The sequence below is a fragment of the Camelus ferus genome, chromosome 25 (genome assembly GCF_009834535.1).
Source record: "Camelus ferus isolate YT-003-E chromosome 25, BCGSAC_Cfer_1.0, whole genome shotgun sequence".
Lineage (NCBI taxonomy): Eukaryota > Metazoa > Chordata > Mammalia > Artiodactyla > Camelidae > Camelus > Camelus ferus.
In genome coordinates, this window is record NC_045720.1 from 31,800,330 (window position 1) to 31,824,843 (window position 24,514).

General features: G+C 49.5%; 1 protein-coding gene across 1 annotated transcript; it reads right to left on the reverse strand.

Moving 5' to 3' along the window:
• Positions 1 to 4,140: 4,140 nt before the first annotated feature.
• KCNS2 (potassium voltage-gated channel modifier subfamily S member 2) lies at positions 4,141 to 6,934 on the reverse strand. The gene is given in 3 exon segments (XM_032467981.1): positions 4,141 to 5,350; positions 5,352 to 6,087; positions 6,729 to 6,934. Coding segments are annotated over 2 exon segments (1,434 nt in total). The 5' UTR covers positions 6,045 to 6,087; positions 6,729 to 6,934; the 3' UTR covers positions 4,141 to 4,609.
• Positions 6,935 to 24,514: the final 17,580 nt, after the last annotated feature.

Below are 24,514 nucleotides of genomic sequence, written 5' to 3' on the forward strand. Positions count from 1 at the left end.
GGATGCCGGCAACCCACCAGTCCTTGTCCACTTAGGGGCCCGATAACCTCATGGAAACGGGGTGGGGGATCTGGTGGGCTTCACAGAGGGGACAAACCTAGGTGGGCAAAGAGTGAGCCCCGAAGTCAAATGAGATTGATGGCATTTTCCTCTCTAATGACTTTTAATAGCAGGAATTTGGATTACGTGTAAATAGCTTATAGCCCAAAGGAGGTGATTGATTATTCATAATAATTCATTGATTATTTTAAAACTCTATTTACCTGACACAGACACCAGCCCAAGCATTTCTCTGGTGCCATTGTCCTTGAAACTCATCTGCTGTGGCTGGCTTTTGAGGAGGGAAATGAAAGTAAATAGAAGGCTGTTTGTGAGCAGTCCCTCTGCTCTGCTTAAAAATAAATTAAGGATAGCAGGTTCTGCTCGCTCCTGGAATGAGCACATGGAGGGGCATGCAGAAATTCTGTTTTTACCTCAAGATGAAGAACTGGGCAGGGCTTTAAGGATGATTAAATCCAACCTTCTCATTTTGCAGCAGGGGAATGTGAGGCTCAGAGGCCAGTTAACACTCCCAAGACCACAGAGTTGAAGGCAAGACCAGGAGCAGAGAGCCCCGTTAGCCCAAGGACCTTCCTACAGATTCACCGGGGCCTTGGGAATGGCTCATAGTCTAGGTCACTACTGGGTTAAGTAGGTTCTGAGGGCCAGTTCTCCCAGCAGTAGTCACACCAAATCAGCCAGAACACTCGGGTTACCCAGGACCTGACTCACTGGCAGGGAGGCACTGGAGAAGCAGGGAGACTGGCTGCCAGGCAGGGAGGGGTTGGCACTGGCAGACCCATCAGGGATGCTGAACAGTGTGGGTGCTCCTGCCTGGGGTGTCTGTTTCATGAGGGCTCCAAGAATTCATGACCATCTCTTCTATAGAGCAGGCTGGTGGCTCTAGAGCCTGGCAAAAAAAGGGGCCCCACCTCTCCATGCCTACAAAGAGTAACTAACAGGTCTTCTTTCCCAGCAAATGCTCAAAAAGCCCAGCCTTTCCCAGGAAATCCGGTTCCAGTGTCGAACGCCCTTGTATTTGCCTCTCCACAAGAAATTGAAGTGCCTTCAGGGAGCATAAATCTTTTTTTGTTGTTTTGTTTTCTGTTTAATCCGCATGCTGTTTAAGCCTGGAGTCCTGAGCGTAGTCGGTGTTCCTCCTCCTTGCCCAGTTGAGGCCAGGAGACTCAAGTGTAGCCATTAGACATAATGGTTCAGCGGGGCTGCGTCCTTGTCCGCACAGTAGCGTGTTAATGAGTGTTGAAACTGACAGCGCAAATACAGCGTTCTCAATTTTTAAAATTACAACTCGGTAACAAGTCATGCTGTTAAAACATACAAGAAATACCAGTTAAGCCTTCGAGTAGATAACACATAGCCTGTACAGATCACTGCTATCCCAAAGTGCAGAATAGATCATGTTCTTTGAAAGGAAGCAAGAATTAGCAGGTAGTTGAATTATTTGAATGCTAAGATAAGTAGAAATAACAAATCCAAGTATTAAATACCAATTACTACCTTAGGAGCTACAAATCAGCTCGGCATTACAACATGCCCCTTCTCAGGAGCAAACGCAGGAAATGCGGGTGTTTGGCAGAAAACACAAACCTATAACCAATATGCATCTATGCAGTAAAGACACAGTGTCACTGCCCAGCCAGCACTTTCAAAATGCTTATCACATATAGTTCAAGAAAAGCCTGACCCATATATTTGTCCCAATGGCATTGAAAAGAACAACCTTCAAAATGAAGGGACTGAGGCTTCTTTCAAGCCCTCAGCTGGGAATAGGTGATCTGAAGCTTTTACTCTGTTCCCTGAAAGGAAGTTTATGGGTCAGTCTGACAGCCTGGTGGTCAAAGATGTCACCTCATAATTGTTTTCTTAACTTCAGAAACAGAGCAGAAAATTCATCTGACCTGCCCCGCCCCGGATTAGTTTCAGGGCCCAGAAGAAACTGCTACATAAGAGAGAGGAATGTTCTTTCTCCCCGGATCACAGTTGTGTCTCCATCTTTTGTGGGAATAACTCCAGGGTTCAAGCCAGCTGGGTTCTCTCTCCCTCTCATCTGAAACCACTGCTTGAAGTACATGATGCTATTAGGACATTCTCATGCTCAGAAGTGACTGAAGTTCCAGGATGGGCAAAATAACATTTTATACAAGTGTCTTTATGTACAAGAGATATGAAAAGGCAGTCTCTAAAGCACTTTGGGATTCCCCCAATGAAGGCACCAGATAAATGCAAGTCATCACCAAAATGGAAAGTCAAGTTTCCCAGCTTTCACATCTGCAAAGAGTGACCACGAAGGATATCTCTGCTTTGGTGGTAAAACCTGCCTGTTTAAAAAGAACACTTATGACAGTGACTGAGTTATTCAGCCTCCTTTCTTGTTTCCACTTTTCACAGGCTTTATGGTCAGTGACCATGGATACCAGGCTCAGTGACCCAATCCAAGTCAGCCTTGGCAAACTGAACAGTCCTCACTAGTTTATACCATCACCTGCCTCAAGGCAGCTGGAGATTACTTCATAACTTCTCTGCCTTCCAGAGCTGCAAACATCAGCCAGAGCCGAGTGCTGCATGTGCAAATTCTGAGAAATAACCCTGCTCTTCTGATGTGGCTGGTGGCCTCTAAGTCATCTTACCTTTCCTGATGCTTCTGAGAAAGAGATGTAGATGACAGACTATCAGGCACTAGGAGGTGGCTGCCTCCCTGCCCCCGTCTGAGGCTCCAGTCTGATGGAAGGATTTGAACTGGGGACCCAAAGGCATAAGTGATTAGTGCATTCGTCCAACAAATGGCCCCCTCTGTAGTAGCCATGGCAACTACAAATCCACAAAGCCTCTGACAAGATTCTCACCCACCCCCATGAATTACGTACTACCTTCAACCAACTAAGACACAAAACAGACTTTCTTAGGTAAGGTCCAAGCCATGAATAAAAAGCCTGCCTAACGCCATGTTTAGACCCCTGGATTCTGCAGTCTTTCCCAAAGACTGAATGATAATAGAAGCCAACTGCAAAACCATCTGATTACCTACAATATAACAAAGGACTATCTTACAAAGGGACCCAGATTAACCCTTCAGAATGCTTTGTGCTGGTTAACTGAAGAAGAGGAAGGAGGGCATTTTGGAGAAGGAAAGAGTTCTCAACCTTCAACACAAGTTGCGAAGTTTAAATCGCATTAAGCTTTTCAAGAAGTTTACAATTATTTACGACATTTTATTAAGTAACGATGCCATTTTGCTTTATAACTCTTTCCTTTCTTCTGGCCTCCCCTGACCCTCTCCTAACAAAAGGACTTGAAATGGAAATAAGAGCTATAGTATTTCCATCCTGGATAAGCCATATATCTATATTCGAGTACACACTTCCACACCACCAGGTTTCCATGTCACACCAGGAACTCTGGGGCAATTAGAGCATTGTGTATAACATACTGTATCCTAGAAGCAAAATTACCTAAGTAAATTCTGCTTGGAAATAAAAGGGCTCGCATTTTATAAGCTTACAGAGCAGGCAAGGAAATTTTCTAAGCTACTGCCCTTGCTAGCAACCCGACTATATTTGCCTCAGAAAGACAATACAACAGTAAACCTCTTTTCAGTTGAGAAAGACAATACGATCTTATTTCTAAACATCTTTTTAAAAAGAAATATTTCAAAAACATGCTAATATCTAAGACACAGCAAAGTTTGGTCAAAGGACCTAGACCAGGAACCTCAGCCAGAAAGAAATGTCTCCACAACCACCCTAGGAAAGATGGAAGTCTAACTTGAAAGCATCCTGTGATCTGGCCTATTTTTAGCTGAAGCCCCTGTCCCTAATGCATTTGTTCTTGGGAAAAAATGTCAATCTTCACTAGATGTTTAACAGGATAACATTCTCTAGAAAGAGCAACATTTAAGAGATGAACATCAGTGTACATCATTCTAAAAGTGAGCAGGGTATCCGTGCAAGTCACAGAGCGACAGGTCGCTTATAAAAACAACTCACAGACTTGTATCAGTCATGTGTGCTTAACTTCACATACTCTGTCTTGGTAGTAAAACAAAATGAAAGCTATGGATAGAGAATGGGGATTTTTTTTTCACATGACTGTGAGTAAAACCTCATCACATTCTTGCTGACCTCAGAGATGTGTTTCCACTGGACAGACTTGTAGGGGCTTTTTGTACAGAACTCACATGACAGCCTCAGAAACAGGAGCACAAACAACTCAGAGACAGTACCGGCCACAAGCACGAGAATAGAGTACACAAAGAACAGAAAAGTTAGCATTCTAGGTGGTACTCATCTGGCAGAAAAGTGAACATTTTATGCCCACAATGCAAAGACCAGTGAGTGTCATTCCATTGAAAGGTGCAAAGGCATGGTGTCAGACACACCACCCTCTAAAAATGATCCTAAATACTGTGAAAGTAACCTGGGGTGCATATCCCATGCATCTCTCCCCTTTGGGGCTGGGCATACTCCTTACGCCATAACCCTAAGGTGCCTGGACTGCGCCCGAGGCACAAGAAACAGCTCAGCAATGTGGGTTTGAGACTAAGTCCTCCTGGCTAATGTAGGGAATCATTTAAACTTAGTTCACTTGGTGAGCTCCTGCTCATGTTTGTCAGGCTCGCCATGAGGGATTTAACTTTATGGGCATAGTAATCCCTTAAATTGACGGAAGGGACCTCCTTCATTCCATCCCCAAAGTCACAGCTGCGCATGGCACTCTCAAGCTGCTTTTGGCGCCGATAAAAGTGGGAGAACTTATTGAAGATCAAGGTGATGGGCAGCACCACCACTAGGATACCAGCCAGGATGCAGGCAGAGGCAGTCAGCTTCCCTGCCGTGGTCCCTGGGACCACATCCCCGTACCCTACAGTGGTCATACTGACAGTGGCCCACCACCAGCAGGCAGGGATGGTGGCCAGACCCTCGTTCTCCTCCTTTTCAATGGTGTAGGCCACGACAGAGAAGATGGAGATCCCCACAGAGAGGTAGAGCAGGAGCAGCCCTACTTCTTTGTAGCTGTATTTCAGGGTGGCCCCCAGGGAGCGGAGGCCAGTGGAGTGTCTGGCCAACTTTAAGATGCGGAAAATCCGCATCAGCCTCAGAACCTGGGCCACCCTGCCCAAATTGGCCAAGGTAGGTGTGCTCTCCACAACCAGGTTCACCACCAGAGTGATGTAGAAAGGGACAATGGACATGAGGTCGATAAGGTTTAGGGCATTCTTGAAAAACTTGAGGAAGTCAGGGGCCACAGCAAACCTGGCCACCAGCTCAAACGTGAACCAGGCGATGCCAAAGTGCTTCCACGATTTCGAACCTGGGGTCCTCACCAGGGTTGCCCTGGCTGTCGGGGATTTGGAAGTCCGGCAGGCTGTTGAGGCACATGGTGATGATGGACCCTAACACTACCAGAATGGACAGGACGCTGAAGACCCTGCTCAGGACCGAGTAGCCAGGGTTGTCCAGCGCCAGCCACAACTGCCTGCGGAAGTTGCCCAGGGGCTGCCCGTCGAACTTGGAGGCGTCGTTGTAGAAGGCCAGGATCTCATCGAAGGAGGACGTGGTGCTCTCCTGGTCGCTTTGCTCATCCCACTTCTCCTGCTCGGGCTCCACTTTGCGGCCGTGGTAGCTGTAGCTGCAGCAGGAGTCGATGAAGAACTCGTTGATGCCCCAGTACTCGATTTCCTGGCTGAAGGAGAAGACGCACAGCTCCGCCATGACGTGAAGCTTGCCGGTATGGTAGAAATGCAGCACGTAGGGGAAGAGCTCCGGGTTGCGGTCAAAGTAGAACTCACGCTGGACATCGTCGTAGTCATCGCAGAGCTCCAGAATGGCCTCGCGCGAGTGGCAGAGCAGCAGGCGGCCCAGGCGCGTCTCCGGGAAGCGCAGCAGCGTGTGCGAGCGCAGCCGCCTCTTGAAGCCGCCTACGTTGATGCGGATCTCTCCATCCTCGACGTTGGCCTCGGACACGTCCCACAGGCTCTGGCCAGTCATGCTGGAGACGCCCAGCCGCCCGCGCCGCGCGGGGGCGCTACACCTGGAAGCCGAGGGAACCGTGTCGGGTGAGCGCGGGGTGCTCAGGGCTCAGGCATCCCTTTCTTTCTCCCCACCCTTCTTTGGCGCCCCCAGTCCTCTCTAGCAGGTCTCTGAGTGCTGAAGGACACTGGGATGAGGGGGAAGGTTCTATGGGGTTTGGTCCCTTCCCAAAGAAAGGCTTAGGGTGGGGGTTATGTTTCCACTAGCATGGCCGCGCCTCCACCCCCACCCCGGGGGTTCTGCCGGTCGCTTCACGCTGGCGGGGATCTCGCCCCCGCAGCTCTGAGAGCCCAGGGAGCCGCGAGCTGACCTTGCCCGTGGGCTGGCCGAGGAGACGCCCCCGCCCGCTCGCCGCAGACAGGCGGGACCAGAGCTGGGTTGCGCACGGGCAGGGCTGGGCCGAGATGGGGGGCGCGTAGCTTCGGGAGGGGGGCGAGGAAATTCACCGCTCTAGTCAGTAAACCCGGGCAGGGGAAGGGGGCCGGCCTGGCATCCCCTGCGTCCAACCCCCACGACTGGAGCCCCCTGCCCCCCTGCCACAGGCTTCCCCGCCTGCCTGGCGCCGTGCCCCGGAGCCGCGTGCGCCGCGCCTTACCCAGTGGAGCTACCCGGGCTCTCCCTGCGCGTTCTGGAAGCGCTTACCTGCGAGCACCGGGGCCCGCGGCCGAGGCCGGCGGGAAACTTCCCCGACCTGCCAGCGAGCATCTCTGTGGCCGCCGCTGCCGGCTGGCTGCGCGTGTGCGCGCGGTTGCGAGTGTGTGTGCGCCTGTGTCTGCGCCCGGCGGGCGGGCGGGCGGGGTCCGCCGAGCGTCTCCTGTCTCCGGCTGGAGATACCACCGCTGCCTGCAGTTGCGGGAGGCTCACAGGTGGCTGCGTGGCCCCGATGCTCACAGAGCCCTCCTCTGTCGATCAGCTTGCCCCTCAGCACCGAAGAGAGACAGCAGCGCGCGCCACAGGCGCCCACGGGAGCCGGAGCGGGAGCTGAGCCGGTGCGCCTGGGCGCGGGCCCTGCGCTGGGGCGCGGCGCGGTGGTGCTGAACGGACAGCTCCGCGCGCCCCGGCTCCAGTCGCGGCCACCGCCCAGACTCCGGAGGTGCCACCAACCACCTTGGCTTCTCTGCTCTCCTCCCGCGCGTCACAGCGACTCCTTTGCGCCCCTGGCTCGACACAGGGCCAACACCTTTCCCAACCCCTCACCTATCCCCTGGTGACAGCTGTTGTTGCCACCTTCTCTCCTTCCGGGACGCAGGCAGGGGGCTGCCTACGGTGACCTTTCCCCAGTTGGATCTTGGGTGGGAACCCAGCTAGGGAATGAGAGGCGGCTTGAGTTGGGGGGAAGGGCAGGACAGGAGGAACTCCAGGTTTCCCCCTTTAGGGCCCTGCAGAAAAGTTTCCTGAAGCTTTGGGAAGAGGGGCGTTGGGAAAAGGAATTGGGAGGGAGGAAGAGGGGGCAGGGAAGCCCGAGGTCGAGCTCAGTTTAGCTTGCTGGGGCGGGAGCTCAAGCCCCACCCGCGTGGGAGGGAGTCACGGAGTTCTGTTTGGGAGTTCCGTGTGGGCACTCTGTGTGTATAGGCCGGTGTGGTGTGCTAGCTTTGGAGGATTGCAGGGAGGTGTGTGTGTGTGTGTGTGTGTGTGTGTGTGTGTGACCTGTGTGTGTGTGTATTCTGAAGAAAATGGGATTCTTCAATGTCTATGCAACGTTGACCAAAAAAGGACCTCTGAGGGGTGGGGGAGGGCACAGTGTGTCAGAACGGGGAACCTAGGGTATGTTGGTGTGAAGTGTGTACACAGTGTAGTATTCAGTGGGACTGGGGCAGGGTCTGTGTGTGTAATGGAATGAGAACTGTGAGGATGCAGACACAGTGGGGTCTGTGGGGTGTGGGTCCAGTGTAGATGTGCTCAGTACTTGTGTCCCCATTCCCCGGGAGACTCGTAGCCAGATTTGAGCTCTTGGTCTCCTAAGGTTGTTCCTTAAAGCATTGCTGGCTGGGCTGGAGCTAAGAAATGGACCCACAGTCCCCACCCCTTTGTCTCTCAACCCTTTTGTATGATCCTCATTCACAAAGACTGGAGCATGATGTGAGCCTGGCTGGGAGCTTGTGGACTACAGGTCATGGTCAGAAGTCCTGGGAAAGACCTTATGGCTCTGGATTCACAGGGCAGCCACCCCAACCACAGTGAGCAGCGGCTCTTTTATTTATGCGGCCCTGGCAGTGCCATCCCAGCTAGATAGGTACTCTGCAGAGCTTGAGTGCTCTGGGGCTCCTTGGAGAACCTGGGGAGGACCCTTGAGCTGGCTTCATGGAACCAAGCCTGGTTTCATGCAGAGGAGACCCATCCCTGTTCCAGCCACCTGCCTCTGGGTGTGTGTGTGTGCAGCGCGCGCTCGCGTGTGTGCTGCCTGCTGAGAGGGCTCCACACCCATGTTCCTGCAGGCTTCTGCAAGCCCAGGGGATTTCAGGGAGGCAGGCCATGTGGGAGGGAGAATAGGGTGCTGAGGGCCACATGAGCTTCCTTTCTCTTTTGTCTGATGCTCTTAGAGAGTTGTGTGTGTGTGTCTGTATGAGAAAGACAGAGACAGAGAGGGAGACAGTGAGAGGAGAGAGAATTGTGTATTGCTGTTTTTGTCTCCATCTGTTTCTTTCGAGGTCTGTGTTTGGAATAAGCTCACCTCGCCCCCTGTCTAGGTCTGCTGTGTCTATCATCCGAAGTCTGGGCTCTCCCCGTACCTGGCTGGGTTGCAGTCTAGAGGCCCTTGGGTCTCTTTTATCCCCTTGGGGGTGCTGCGGGGAGTGTTCCAGTCTTTGCTGGGGTAGGGGGGTGAGTGAGTGCATGCATGATCACTGTGTTGTCACTCTTTCAACCCCCTCCCTCACCTTGGGGGGCGGGGGTGGTGGCTGTGAGATCTCTCTGCTGCAGGTGCCCTTAGCAGTAGTGACTGGAGACAGGCTTTGAGGGCCCCAGGGCTCTCTCTGCCCTTTGCACCAATCCTCTCCCTGTACTCTGCCTGGCTTCTGGCCACCACGAAGCTCCCAGCCCCACTTCTGCTTTGCCACCACATCGTGTGGCTTCTGCCACGTGGCCGCTGTTCCCAGCCACTCTCAATGCCTTGGCCTCGCTCCTGACTCTTCTCCTGGTTGAGCTTAATACATAAATCACCTTTTCCTGCTGCATTTGGGGGGTCCCTTACCCCCAGGAGCACTTGGGTTTGATAACTGTGGGGTTCTCCTCCCTCCCCTGCTTTATTTATCTGCCTGCCTCTTTCTGTTCCTGTCTGTTTTTGTTCTTGCTCATTCCTTCATCCTTTGTGGTTGTGGGAGATTTCACCCATGGAGAGAGAGCACCCCCCTGCCACCGCCGCCTCACCTCCTGCTTCTCTTTGTTTCTCCCACACCCACAGCTGCTCCCCCACAGACACCAGGGCTCTGCCAGGTCCCTGGAGCTCTCACCATCTCATAGGGGCGGCTCCATGCCCCTCTCAGCTCACCAGCTCCCCTCCCTTACATTCCCCTCCCCCCTTCTCCTTCCCTCCCTCTCTCCCTCTCTCTGATCCCTTTCCACAGCTGACTGACTGTGCCAGCATGCCCCCAGCCCCTCAGGGGAGAGGGATGGAGCCCAGGATCCATACCTGCCCTTTGTTAGCCTTTCCTGGGGTCAAGGACAACCCCCCCGCAAGCATCCGCCTTTCCTGGAATGGGAAGTGAACTTGGAGCCACAAGGAGAAGCCAGTGTCTGGGGCATATCAGTTATTTCTTGGAAAGGCTAAGGCAGAAGCTCTGGGGTCTGACAGATGCCTTTGCAGAGGGTTAAGTGTATGTGACAGGCAGAGCCACTGGTTTGTTTCCCAGTGACTGCGCTGAAGAGAAATAATGGAGACATCTCCCTCCTTCTGTACCCGGGAAGCTGGCTGTGTTTATGGTTTATTTAGAGGCCTGAGCCCTGATCTTAAAATACAGCTGCCTGCTCCAGGCACACGACAAGGCCTGCCCCTGGGCTGGCCTGCCACGGATATCCTGAAGGGGCGGAGGGGAGGGGGGAAGGGGACAAAAGGACCCCAGGCAGTGGCCAAGATCCCTGCACCTGGGCGACTATCATCTCTGCCTCCTCTGCCAGCACTGATCTCTCAGTTGAGCCCACACATCTCAGTCAGCCTTTTTCTCTGACAGCAGAGGGGGCTACACTGGCGGCCTGGCTGAGGCAGCGGGGCTGCCTGACCTACATTCCCCCTGCGGAGGAGCTGAGCGCTCATCCTCTCCCGGGTGTGAGCACAGGCGGGCCCCACCCCACTGGACTAGACTGTTCACCAGTGTCCAGCCTACTGCCCGCCAGCCACCCTCCCCATCACAGCCAGAGCGTCTCTTAAAACCATAAACCAGGTCATGCCATTCCCCCCAGAAAACCTCCCAGGGGCTTCCTGTGGAGCTGAGAATGAAAGGCACTTCCTCCCACAGATCTCCCGTGATGCACCCTTCTCTGCCTGCAGGCTCCAGCCCATTGGTCTCCTCTCTATCAGATATGCTCCATCCCCATGCCCCTTGGCTCCTTCCACAGGGCCTTTGCACCTACTGTTCTCTCTGCTTCTCATGGCAGCTTCCCAGGGCAGGGGCCTTCTTGTCACTCAGGTCTCGATTTAAATGTCACTCCCTCAGAGAGACCCGACTGCCCAATCTAAACTGGATCCCTCAATCAGTTTCTAGCACTTTTTCACAGCACTTACATTAAGTAGTTATTGAATTTGTGGTTGAATGATGAATAAATGATCCTCTGACTTCTGTCTTACTTTAGTCTGTGCCAGCCAGAGTCTTGGCCCCACCTCTTCTTCCTCCTGGTGGACCAAGGAGGCACCCAGAGAGGGAAGGGTTGCTGTGCCTGGGGTTGCGGCCTGGACCCCACGGGCCCCAGGGTGCTCTCCCAGGCAATTGATTACCCTAATGGATCTCATCTCTGGCTGCACAGTGGAATCACCTGTGCAGATTTTAAAATAACCGATGCCCCTGCGTGCCTTGGGCCTCAACTCAGACCAATTAAATCAGAATTTCTGGTGTAGGGCATATGGAATCAGTGTTTTCTTAACGCCCCCTAAGTGATTGCAAAGTGGAGCCTGGAGCCAAGTTTGAGAGCCTGAGCAACTTGTCTTTAGGGGCATTGGCACAGAGCTGTGTGCCCGAGCGCAGCCCAGTGATCAGCACCAAGGAGAGGGGCCATAACTTAGCTCAGTAAACACCTTGCCACCACATCGCCCTGACTCTAGTGCCTGCCTGGAGCAGGGGCTTTATAAAGGCTGGGTGCCTTTTTCACCTCTTCTTCTCAGTCCCTGACTCCTACAGGTCTCCCCCAAGACGGTACCTCTCAGAATCGTTTACCTTGGCTTCTTCCCCTCCTTGGAACAGGATTCATTCTGAGCCTTTATGATGGCATTGGTAATGGGTACAGGAACACGGGATCTAGCAGGACTGTCCAGGTGGATTTATGATGGAAAGGGTACAGAGAAGCTGCTGGGGGCAGAGGCAGACTGGAAGAGAAGAGGGAAGCAAGTGGGGAGGCCTGAGCTGGGGAAGAGGGGCTGAGCCTTGTGAAGGAGGGTCTTGGGGAGGGAGGAACAAGACTGCTGGGGGAGATTGACAGAACAGTTGGGGAACAAAGGGTTTTAAGGAGTTTTGCTGCATTATGAATGCAATTCCTCCTTAAGTGTTTCCTCAAGAGGCAACAGTAAACATTTGTATTGCCTTTGCATTGTTTTTGGATGGCAGACTGAATTCATTATATGTGAGTCCTTGCCTAGGCTGTTTGGCTTTATCCCCAGAGGCCACCCTCCTCTTCCCCTGTATCCCCCATCCCTAGGTGCCCCTGGAGGTAGACAAGGGAGAGAAGCTTGTTTCTGAAGCACCTCTCTGAGTCCCTTACTAAAAATGGGGCCAGATGCCCCACAGCTGACATGCACAAGGCTTGCTCCTGAGGAGCTGAGGCCTCTTTGGGAACATGGAGGAATTCTCTCAGGGAAAGGTTCCCTTTCAGCCCTGGCCATGGCCAACTGTCTATCCTAGGACACATTCCCAGCTCCCCAAACCTTCCCCCAGCTCAGAGGTGCTCACAGCTGCTGCCCACAGGCCTTCACTCTTCCGTGAAAGTGACACCCACCCAACTACCCATCCGTCGCCCATTGATGGCTTCATCCGTCCACCTACTTACCCATCCCTCTGTGGGCTCCTGTTTCCATGGTTACTCCAGGGCCTGAGTCTGCTGTGAGTTTCCTGAAAGATTCTTCACTCTAAAGATTACCATTACTCTGTTCCCACATCTTTTCTGCTGAACTCAAACCCTGGATAGCTTGTAGGGTCCCACCCTCTCCCTACCTGCAGACCACACATTGCTGGCATATTGGTCCTTCAAGGTGATCAGCTTCCTGGATTTAAAATGAAATCAACAGCTCTCCAGTATTAGAACAGAGAGGTGCTCTCAAATTACAGTGTCTGGGAGGCTGCCGCAGGGAGCCAAGCAGGAATCCGCAGAGGTAGGTAGCACCCCTTTTCCGTAATAACAGAAGCTAACATTTATTGTCACTTACTATAAGCCAGGCACTCTTCTAAGGGTTTCACGTCTCTGAACTAGGTAAATACTCACAATGACCCTCTGGGGTGTGTGTTACGATTTTCTGAGGATAAACAGGCACAGAAAGGTTGAGTAACATGTCAGGGTTACAGAGCTAACCAGTAACAGAGCTGGGATTCAGAGCAAGACAGGCTGACTGCAGAGATCTGTTCTTACACACTTCATGGCTTCTCTGAAGCTATTCCTCCCCACCCAGGGATTCTGGAACTGTCCCTGCTGCGTTTTTTCAAGACAAGGAGTAGGTTTCTGAACACCTCCCCAGTGCTCAGCTTAGCTCTAGGGGTGACAAATGCCTGTAAGCGAGCCACTTGGCATCAGTTTTCAGTTGCTCAGAGGCCCGGAGTGGGGGGTGGGGTACAGCTGTTCTCAGGAGGTGCCCCCCGACCCTGCTCACCCTGAGCTGGTCTGTCTGTGGGCTCTAGAGTTTTCCTCAGCAGCTTGTCCTTAGAGGCCTTCAGGAGGGTGGGAAGAAGCAATCCCATCAGAGAAACCCAGCTGAGGGAAGACACAAGATGTTCCCCACAAGTGACAGAAAACCAATTCACACTCTTCCCGCAGCCAAAAAATTAAGCTAATTTTTCATTTCTTTGCTTACGTGCAATTCAACTAAACATAGGCATCTAGGAATGCAAACAATGACTAGATTTCCTTAATTTAGTGCAGCTTTAATTAAACCTTGCTAAGATGACGGAGGCGCTGGGTATTTTTATCACGGTAGGAAGCTATGTGATTTGGGAATAGGAGAGGTGGGGAACTCGATGCTGGAAATGCCTCCTCCCCTGACCACCTCCCATGCGGACTGGCCTCCCCAGCCTGCCCCAGTCAGCACGACTCCTGAGAAAGGGTGCAGTCCTCTTGGGATTCTTGTTTTCTTTGCTCTTGTTTTTATTAAGGGAAACTGATCTCCTTACACCACACTCATTCTAACTGGAGTCTGGAAATTCAAATGACTTAGTGAAAAAAATTTTTAATTACTGGATTAGTTTTGAGAAAAATTTGGACTTACCTGAAGTTCATAGCATAAATATTAAGAAACCAAAATCAAAAGTTTCAAAGGTTGAGTTTTCTAGTACATATCCAATTCTCCTCTCCCTCTGGACATATGGAAGGATGGCTTTCCCCACCCTCTCCAAGTTTGGAGGGACCACGTGCCTTGTTCTGGCCAACGTGCTGTGTCTGGAGGTGACGTGTCATTTGTGGGCCAGATCATTTAACCTCTCTGCCAGTGTGAGAGGCTGCAGTGTTCTCTTCCCCTCCTGGGGAGTGCGTGGTGAGATCATGGGCTGCCAGATCAGAGCAGCCTGGATCCTTGAGCCACTCCATGGAGCAAAGCTGCCCATGGGTCTCCTGGATCTGATGCAGACTTTGTGTGTTGGAGAGATACATTTTGGCTGAGTTATATCACTGAGGTTTGAGGGAGTTGGTTATTTCCTACACACAGAGTCTCTCCTATCTTGATTAATAAAAAAAAAAACTAATACTTTTCTGATAATCATTGTACAATAACAGCACATTATTATTTTCTATTAGATTATTTTGGAATTTCAAAAATCATTTGTGCTGTTTAGTCTGGAATGGGATGAAGTTTACTTTTGCCGGGTCTAAATGAGATTGTTGGAGAACATATTTAACTTATTTAAGCAAAACTTATGTGTCAGCAGGAAGGCTTTTAAATTTACCAAAATTCCACGGTAAGTTTAAAAGCAATCCTTTGAAATAAAAGTAGTCGGAACAGGAGGTAGATTTATTTCTTTGAGAATTGTGGGTGTGGGCAGGTCCTTTTAGAAGGGTGATTAGGTGGTTGGGAAGGAGGTAAGAAGATATTTGAAGAAGTTTTTCTGTGTGATGTGCTGTTAGTTAAGGTGATGCCAACCAGTATACTAAATAAGTGTCTTATGGCTCAAACATGATAGAAATTCACTTCTTATTTACATAAAGTCTAAAATAGTTGTAAATTGGTGGGCAGCTCTCCTAACAAGTGGTGATTCAGGGAATTGGGCTCCTTCTCAGATTCAACACGTCCTTACAATGTTGCAGAGTTTACCTACATTCAGCCCGGAGAGGGGGTAAGAGGGTGGAGATGGATGTGCGATGTTTTTAGAGCCTCAGCCTAGATGTGGTTAGAAGTCACACCCACTGGCATTCCATTGGTCAGAATCCAGTCACATGACTACTTCTAATGGCCAGGACGGTTGGGAAATATTCTCTAGCTGTGTGGCCAGGAAGAAGAGGAATCACATTTGGTGAAGAGCTGGCCAATTTATATCATGGAAGTTCTCCATCCTTTCAAAGCTTTTGGACTGTAACTCCATGTAGAAAGAGCTATGAGTAGACCCAACTTTGTGCAGGTTATATTTGAGGGGCCTGAGGGGGATTTTGTCTAAGAAACAGTGTTCTGTTTCTTAAATTAAAAGAGGAGTCATAGACTTGAGCCTCAGATACACTTTCTGAAGTTGTCAAAGTGTTGGAATTACAATATAAACAAATGTTGGTGAATGAGGTGTAAGCACTATCGCCCAGGAAAGCCTGAGAGAAAGGGTGGAAACTGCTCCAACATGACAGTTACAATTTTAGAGGAAAACAGGTTTTACCACTCAGAATTAGACAAACGCAGGGTTTTGTGAATTGGATACACGGAGGATGCCTATAAGAACTCTCTCTAGATTGCAAATTGGACATTAGCCTTGAATCCAATCCTCCTAGACACCCAACTCTGTTTTAAGAAATAAGAGACTTTTAAGCAAGAAGTGAGGAAGCCAATGATAATACACTTGGACTGGTTCAAAGTTGTTGCCCTGCTCTAGCTTGGACCAGCTCCCCTGGAGCTCAGCTACTACAATGAGGTTTGCAAGCAAGTTGCTTTGAACTGTTTATACAAGCCAATTGCTACTAGAAGCATAAGACATTCACAGGAAGTTCCATGCAAGGAACCAGAGAAGAGGACTTTGAGTTGCATTAGTGGTTCTTGGAAGGTTTCTGGCATGGCAAGCCCTGGAGGCAGGGAAGAGGTGTTAGATGAAGTACTGAACAGCAGAGATTATTTTAAGCAGCTCTCAAGACACCAGACATCTGATTTAATGGCTGACCACCTCACTGCCCTAATGGGAGTTAAGGGTAAAATGGGGCGGGGGGAGCTAGGATTTATATATGGAGTTCATAATTAGGAACGTACCACCAGCACAAATGTTTTCCTGTGCTGCCATCAGAGGAGCTGCTGCAGCAAGGCATCCCCGAGGGAGCCACAGAAGCAGGCTTGGATAATGAGAAGCACTTGGATCAGTCCTTGGGGGAGAAAGATCAGCAACTTTTAGCAAAGAGTGGCTGAACAATTTGAGATCTTAAACTTGGAGAAGCTTCCTGAATTCCCTCTGTTGGTATGGCTAATAAAGCCTGAGGAACAAAATAAAAGGCAATGGGGTATTTTCTGGGAGCAAGATGGAATAATGGAATTCAAACGAGGGCAGCCAGGGTGGTTTAGGTGGTGGGGGAGCAGTGTGCCTCATCGTGAGAAGCAAGATGGATGGGAGAGCATCTCCCTAGTCCTGGTTAAGAGATATTCCAGATCCAGCTGGGGACTTAGGTTGAAGACAATACCCCTGATTTGCTCCCAGAGGGATACTGTTGCTCCCATAGGAAGCATTTCTCAAGCCTCAGCATGAGTGAGACGGCGTCACCCCCAGGCTGCCCTGAACACTGGAGTAAGTGACGTGTGTTTTATTTGTGGCAAGAAGTAACATTTGAGCTTGTAATTACGTGGGGACTGCCAAGGGGCAGAAACTCTGGTGGGAGAGGCTGGATAAATGGCCTCAGATGTTAATGATGCGGTAAGTAGGGGTGGGGGCAGGCTGCAGGGGCAGCATGCCCATCACCTTAAATTCCCACATCTGCAAACTGCACCAGGAAGAAGAGAGGAGAATCGCAGTTGAATGAGGGGATAGGTTGAGCGTGGGGAGTGGACTCATTGACCACAGTCTATATTACATTTTGACTGCAATTGTGTGCTTCTGAAAGGGAGTCGTGCAATCGGTTTGTTGGCTCTGGAAAAGTTGTAACAAGATGAAGGATTTTATTGAGTTGCATTCAAGGGGAGTGGAGCAGACATTGGTGGCTTCCCATAAAAGAACAGCTAGAATAATGCAAAATCCTTGTGCCACTTGGTCCAGAAAATCCATCCCCAAATCTCTATTAAATCCTCAAGAATTTAAGAGTTGAATGTTTATTTCTTTTGACTTCAAAAGACCTAAAAGGACCATGAAGACACTCAAATTTATGTGGATTACATTTAAAAGGCACATAAAAATGCATGTGGCTGATTGAAAATAAGCCTTATCTAAGTACTAAAACTAATTGGCCAAACTTTTGATGGGGTCTAGATGGCTGATACTTTATTAGTACGTAATACATTATAATAATGAAATGTTATGCTATGCTACTGGAAATTATGTTTCCTTAAATCTGAGGATAAATTATTAAGGGAAAAGAAGCACTTGGAATCTGTTTCCCACCTTCCTTCTTTTTCTTTTTATTGAAGTATAGTCAATTTACAATGCTGTGTAATTTCTGGTGACCAGCATAGTGATTCATATATATATATATATATATGGAAGGTATATATATATAGATAGATAGATAGATAGATATAGATATAGATATAGATACATATATATACCTTTTCATATTCTTTTCCATTATAGGCCATTGCAAGGAATTGAATATAGTTCCCTGTGCTATACAGTAAGACCTTGTTGTTTATCTATTTTATATATAGTAGTTAGTATCTACAAATCCTGAACTCCCAATTCATCCCTCCCTACCCACTTTCCCCTCTGGTAACCATAAGTTTGTTTTCTATGTCTGTGAATCTGTCCCTGTTTTGTAAATAAGTTCATTTGTGTCCCTTTTTTAAAGATTCTACGTATGTGATATCATACAATATTTTTTAACATTTTTATTTCTCTTTCTGGCTTAGTTCACTTAGTATAATGATCTCCAGGTCCATCCATGTTGCTGCAAATGGCATTATTTTATTTTTTATGACTGAGTAGTATTCCACTGTGTATATATACCACAACTTCTTTATCTAGTCATCTGTCGATGGACCTTTAGGTTGCTTCCATGTCTTGGCTACTATAGATAGTGCTGCTATGAACATGTATCTTTTGACTTAGCATTTTCTCTGGATGAATGCCCAGGAATAGGATTGCTGGGTCATAGGGTAAGTCTATTTTCAGTTTTCTAAGGAATCTTCCCATCTTTCTTCTTCCCAGCACCTGTACCATTTGTGAATGGTTTTTTTCTTAGTAAACATGTGAATAGGTGTGTGTACATGGAGGAGGAACTTTCTGGAGGTAAAATGTAAGAAGAATGGTAGAGAACACAATGGGGTCATATCATGGACACATTTAGTACTATTAGTTAAGTTATACATTCTCAACAAAGAGAGAAAGAAGGAGATGTAAATGGTGTGGCTATTTTCATCGACCCCATCATTCAATGAGTGACAATTGGATTGTTCATTTATTTATTTATCCATATACACGCCCATTCATACCTCATACCTAATTCTCCAGAAAAGCATTTGAGGCAGCCACAATACATTTTATCCCAGTCCTCTTTCCTTCATTTATTTACCAAATTTTCATTAATGCTCACGAGCAAGACAGGCAGGCAAAGGGTGACAGGGCCACATGTTAGGGACGCCTGGGGAATCCCTGATCCAAAGGGCAACGCCCATCTCTCTATCCCATTATTTCTAGAAGGAGGTGGAGATGAGAGCATGGCTCTCACATGTCTCCACATGTGTTTTCACTAGGGAGGGAGGCAGCTCCTTTAGCATTACAGCTGCTCCTTGGCCTGTAGACTCTCCCAGCTTTGACTTGTACGGAGTTTGAGTCAGAGATTGCCTTCTAAGATATTCCAAACCCATTTTAGCTGGCTGATTTTGAATGCAATAACCACAAAGATATTCCATTATCTCTAGATCAGTGGTTTTTAATTTTTCCCCTTTCCTAACAGCCCAAATTAGAAATAATGTGGAAAAACTTAGGAAGCACCAGTACAGAGAAAATAAGTAAGACTGATTCAATGGCCTTCCATCCTAAACCAGAGCTGGCTGTTGGGCCTCTGGCTTGGGTCAGCTCCTTCCTCCCGGGTGTGTGGTGCTCCCTGGCCAAGGAAGGGACCACTGAGGGTGTTTGAGAGACACAGGCTTTCCCTCCATCACCCAGCCTGACCTAGAAGGCATTTGGCAGAGAAGGTGTAGGAGATTGTCCTGAGCTTGAAGACAGCTGTGAATGAGTCAGAAGGAACTTAAGGCCAGCACAAGGCCCCAGAGCCATGTGGACCATATTTTTCAAGCCTTAAAATTGAAACACATGGTTTGCCACATGGGTTACAACGGGACAGAAAACCTGGAATTAGAAATTTTACATTGCAGGGTGTTGTAGCTGAATCCAAAATGGGATTTGGAGATTCGTTGTTGGTTGAACTGAGGTCTGTTCATCAAACTCCGAGCACCTTACGTGAACTGACATGCACAGGGCCTTTGCTGGCTGGAGAACATGGGGAAAGTTGGTGGCAGAGTTGCCTTGGGAAGAAAGGGAGGGAGAGACTGATGGATGGAGGGAAAGGCAGAGTGGTTAGTACCTTGTGGGCTCCCCTTCCCCATGCAGACAAGGGGCTTAGAAAGAAAGCCAAAGGAGCCATTTCCCTGAGGAAGTTGAAGAAGTGCACACCGAGCTGCTCTGGGGCTCACCCACAGAACGTGAGAGTGGCCACGCTTCTCACTTTGTGTGGAACCCAGCACTGCTCTTGCATCTCATGGGATGATGACTTTAGTTGCTCCAAGAGATGGTGCCTCCGTCTCACCCAAAATAGCCTTCTCCACGGGGGCACCATTAGCAGTGGATGCCCAGAAAGCTTCAACCGAGTGGATGGAGGCAGGGGGCTTTGTTGACAATTTAGGAATGAGAGGTTCCGAGTGAGAAAGCAGGGGCAAGTCGAGGAATTTCAGGTCCTTGGTGTTTATGAGGCTTAGAGAAGGCCAGCCGAGTTATAGAAACAATAGAAGACCACAGAACCACAGGGCACATTTTCTTCCAAACTCAAAATTGGGTCATATGGTGGGAGTCACAGTTGGATAATAGGACAGATGATCTGAATTCTGGACTGATCCAGAAAAATTGCCAAAACAATATCAGATTAAGTTGATTGAAGGTTTCACTTGATTAGATCCCTGAACTCTGATTGTGAGGGCTTATTTATGCAGCCGGTTGTCTCAGCAGGATGGGAACCCTTGGTCGACTTTATAAAACCAGCAGAAGCATTGCCAGGCAGCCTCTGGCTTTGGATTTTTTTGGCGATCTAACATTTTAAAGAGCTTGTGTCAGTGAGAATACAAATGATCACTTCAAGTCTCTGAGAGGCTTTAAGAGTATATTTTAATCATTGAATCTTCCCCTAAGCCCAGCAGAGTTATTCATGAATAAATTGTTGTGCCTTTGAGTCAACAGGAATTGGGCAGACTCACTGAATTAATGAACCTTTCCCTTTTTCTGGTCTTTCTCATGGCTGTGGTGACGTGCATGTCCACTCGCTCTGTGAAATGCAGATGGAGCATAATTTTCCCCAAATTGATCTGTTCTACATCATTGAGTTTCAGCTATTGCATTTTTATGCCAGAATCAAATTTAGCTTATTATTATTGTTGTGGAAAATAATTATAATCCTTTAATTGTTATGGCACTTGACAATCTAAAAAAAAAAAAAAAACCGCAAATGTTATTTATTTCCATCCTCACTATAACATAGAGGACTGAGCAGAGTAGGAGTTTATCAAAGCGTCTCCAACTCCCAACTGCTCCTCTTTTCCAGATGGTAAATTGAGGTTCTTAAGGGTTCGGGGACATGCCCACGGTCATGCAAATATAAGTTATGGAAGCAGGAATAGAACCCAGAGTGACAGAGTCCTGAGCTCTGTCTCATCAAACCCTGTTTTCAAAGTCTGTCTAGTGGGCGTGATCAGTTTTGCCTTGTGGGCTCACTGTGAGTGTGATGCATGTGAGGTGCCCACACAGCGCCTGACAGCAGATAAGTCCTCGGTCGCTCCCTCTTCCCGTCTACGCAATTGCAGGTGCCATTTGGTATCTGAAAACTCCCCAGGGCTGAGATGCGACAACATAAAGGCTTCCTCTCAACCAGCCTGGAGGCTAAGAGGCCAGTAGCCACACCACCCATGCATACACACACACATACACATGCACACGTGTGCACATGCACCTGCCAGCATGCACACACATACACATGTGCATGTGCCAGCAGAAGAGCACGTCTCTGAATTTCAAATCTCCAGCAGGTTAGGAAGAAAAAGATGGAAATTCCCCTTCTATAAAAGAAAGAAGTTGGACCAGGTGATGGCAAAGGTTGGTTTCAGCCCTGGAGTCCAGCATGGAAGAGGAGGCCACAGTGGGGACATCCTGTGAGCTCTAACCTGCTCCTTCACTCCAGCTGAGTTTGCTAAGGGGTCCAGAGGCCCAAACAGAGACTATCCCGGCTAGTGTTATGTCTTTCACCAAACTTCTCGGCAGAAGGACCGCTGGACAGGAAGGGAGTGAGGACGCACCTAGCAGAAGCTTCAGACCCGGAGGAAGCCAGAGCTGTGCATAAGTCAGTAAACAAGTGTGAGAACTGACTGGCAATGAAAGTCGAGGATGTGGAGGGGTTGGACAGTTTAGAGCAGGAGAATGGGTTGCCATGAATGCGTGTGTGCTGGGAGAGCATTTATGGAGCTGGTTTTAGAGACCAGAACAGTAGCAGATGAGGAACCGTGTTCAGGTGCAAGTAACAGAAGACTCAATTTGAGCCATTTGAACAAACAGCCTGAGGGCAGCTGTCTAGAGGCCCTGTTCATGGCCAAGGACCCCAGGGCTCCTTCCAGGGCTGGCTTCTGTGTGACGGTCTCAGTCTTTTCCTCTTGCTGTTACTTCAGGGTCTCAAGAGGATGGCTGCACCTCCAGACATGTGTCTGTACATCAGCTGGGAAGAAGGAAAGGAAGAAGGAACGTTGCTACAACCTTTTCCTTGCACCTCATCTGCCTATATTATGACTGTTGAAGGGCTTCTCTGGCTGTGGGAGCCTGGGCCTGGAGCAGGCCAGAGGGACCCTCCCCAGGGCAGCCCTCAACGAATCAATAACTGATAGGAATTGGTGGGCCAGTACCGCAGCTTCCTTGCCCTTAGGGGTGATGGTGGACAACCTCAGGACATTGGTTCTACACTGTCTCCAAGAGTCCCTGGCGGGATTAAGCTTCAATTTTGCCCACTTGCTTGATCCTGCATCTCCCATTGGTTTACTTTCCCTCCTTGCCCTCTCACCTGCTGGTGCTTGTTGGGATTGCCTCCCAATCAGACTCCTTGCACTAGAATTGCTCTTTCCGGGTCAGCTTCTGCAGAGGAAACCAAACTAAGATGATGGGGAACCCCAGCATAAGAGAAGTTAAGCAAATTGTCCAGGGCTGCCAGTTAATAAGTGGGTAGCCAGGATTCACATCTGGGGCTTACGGATTCCGAGCCTGACTTAACCCCTACCCTGAACTGTGAGTGTCTGACAGCCCCTGTACCAAAGGTGGACTCCAGTAAGGCAGGGCCCACCTTCAGGTTGGGGCCGTGAGGAAGATTTGGCTGCCCTTGGCCTCCCTCAAGTGTTGGCAGCTGTGGGAACAGCTGGGGGGCAGACTGATAACTCCGTTTTGAATCGTCCTTCACAATTAGCTCGAGGCTCATGAAAGCTGCCAAAGGAAAGGTCAGGCCTTCCTGCAGCCTGTCCCTCCTCCTCCGGGGCCACAGTGCACTCAGTGTGCCTTCTGCTACCTCAGCCTCCCACCCAGAGCCCCTCTGGAAGGGGACAGAGCAGATGCGACTCCCCAGGGCTCTGCTTGGAAAATGTGCTCATCAGGGAAGGATGACAGAGAACACGCTGCATGTTCCTCCCCAGGGAAGAGCAAGTCCCACCTGGCAGTCTCTCCCAGGGCGAGGGAACCAGCACACTCTCCCCACGGGCACGTCGCTCATACAGCTGGCTGCCACAGAGGCTGCCCTCACAACTGAGGACAAACACCCTGGGGGGTGCGGAGGCAGATGACACAGGCTGAACTGACAGGAGGCCACTCCCACACTCTCAGCACAGCTGAGCCCTCTCCATCCGGCAGACCTGGAGATAGAGGGGTCTCTGCTCTGGCTCCGTCCTGCCCCTTCTGCCGGCCCAGACCCTCCCTTCTCTCAGACACTCAGCCCCACCAGACAGAGGAGCCAACCACAGACCCCAGGGAGCTCTGAACCCTTTAAAAGAGAGACGGGACTTTGTCAGGGCACTAGGTCTGGTTCAAGACAAGCAGGCCAGGGTAGTCTCCACAGTGGTGTGTAGGTTTGGGAAAACAATTCAATTAGGAGACTATGCTTCAGTGGAATAAGCAGAGGACCCCAGGCCAGGTGGGCTTGGCTTTAAATCCCAGCTATGCCTCTCACCAAGGTTGCTTAGGAAAAAGAAGGTAATGGTAAGCGTATATCTCAGGGTTGTGGTCAGGAGTAGATGGTATCTTGTTTATGCAACTACCAAGTACATATCAGGTGCTAAATAAATGGCAAAGCTTGTGTTACTACTAATGATGTCTGGGGCAAATACAGAACAGCAAGGAGAGTGCAATCCCATTTGTGTAAAAATTGTGGTGTGTTAATAGGATATTTATCATAAAGGTTAGTAGTAGTTACCTCTGAGTAATGGGAGTTGGGGGCAATTTTTACTTTTTTTTATCTGTGTGCTCTTAATTTTTTTTTTACAAAGCATGTGCACATAAGAAAAATTGCTCATCTGTGACCTCAACAGGTTCCAGTAAAGGCTGGATTCTTGATGTGCTTGAGCGTGGACGTTTGGATTAGGAGCTTGAGGGGAGCTGAATTACTCTCCATAGCAGAGAAGAATGCGGATTCCCAGAGCAACCTGAGAGGCAGGGTGAGAATGGGAAGAGGTGTCAGGTGAGGCTAGGGGGCAGTGGGGGCGGGGAAGACGTAGCAAGTTGACAGAAGCCTGTGTGGTGGCAATGTGACCTTAAATTTTCTGTGAAGTCTGCTACTCGCTCAAATGCTTGGTGTGAGTGATTTTTGTTTGGGGAACTGAAACCGGGGCTAGAAGTCATGTCAGAGTTGATGTGGGGTAGGACAGAGGCTGCATCTGATGACTCTTAACCCACAATGAACAATCCATTCTATTCCAGCAGGACCCAGCAGAAATCTCCGGAAGCTTCTTGGGTTCCAGGGAGCATGGAATTGCTCAATCTTGAGCGAACTGCCCTGGTTGTCAGGTGCTGCATAACGAACCATCCCAAGCTTCGTGGCATAAAGCAACAGCAGTCATTTATTTTTCTCTCTCACGGCTCTGGGGGTTGATTGGGCTCAGTTGAGTGGTTCTCGCTTGGGGTCGCCCCTGCAGTTGCATTCAGATGGTGCTGGAGCTAGACTCACGGCGAAGCCTTCCCCACTTGTGTGTCTGGTGCCTGGGCTGGAGATGCTCAGTCCGCCAAGGCTCCCCGAGGATGTCTCTCTAGCTCTACGTGGTCTCTACACGTGGTTCTCCAGCGAGGCTTCTGTAGCGAGGCTGGGCTTCTTAGATTCATGGTTTCAAAGGCATGTGTCCTGAGAGAGAGCAAGCCAGGAGGAAGCTGTATGGCCTTTCTGACCCGGCTTTGAAAGTCCCATCAGATCTCTTCCACTGTGTTCTATTAGTCAAAACTGTTGAAAGGCCCACACAGGGTCAAGAGGCACCGCAC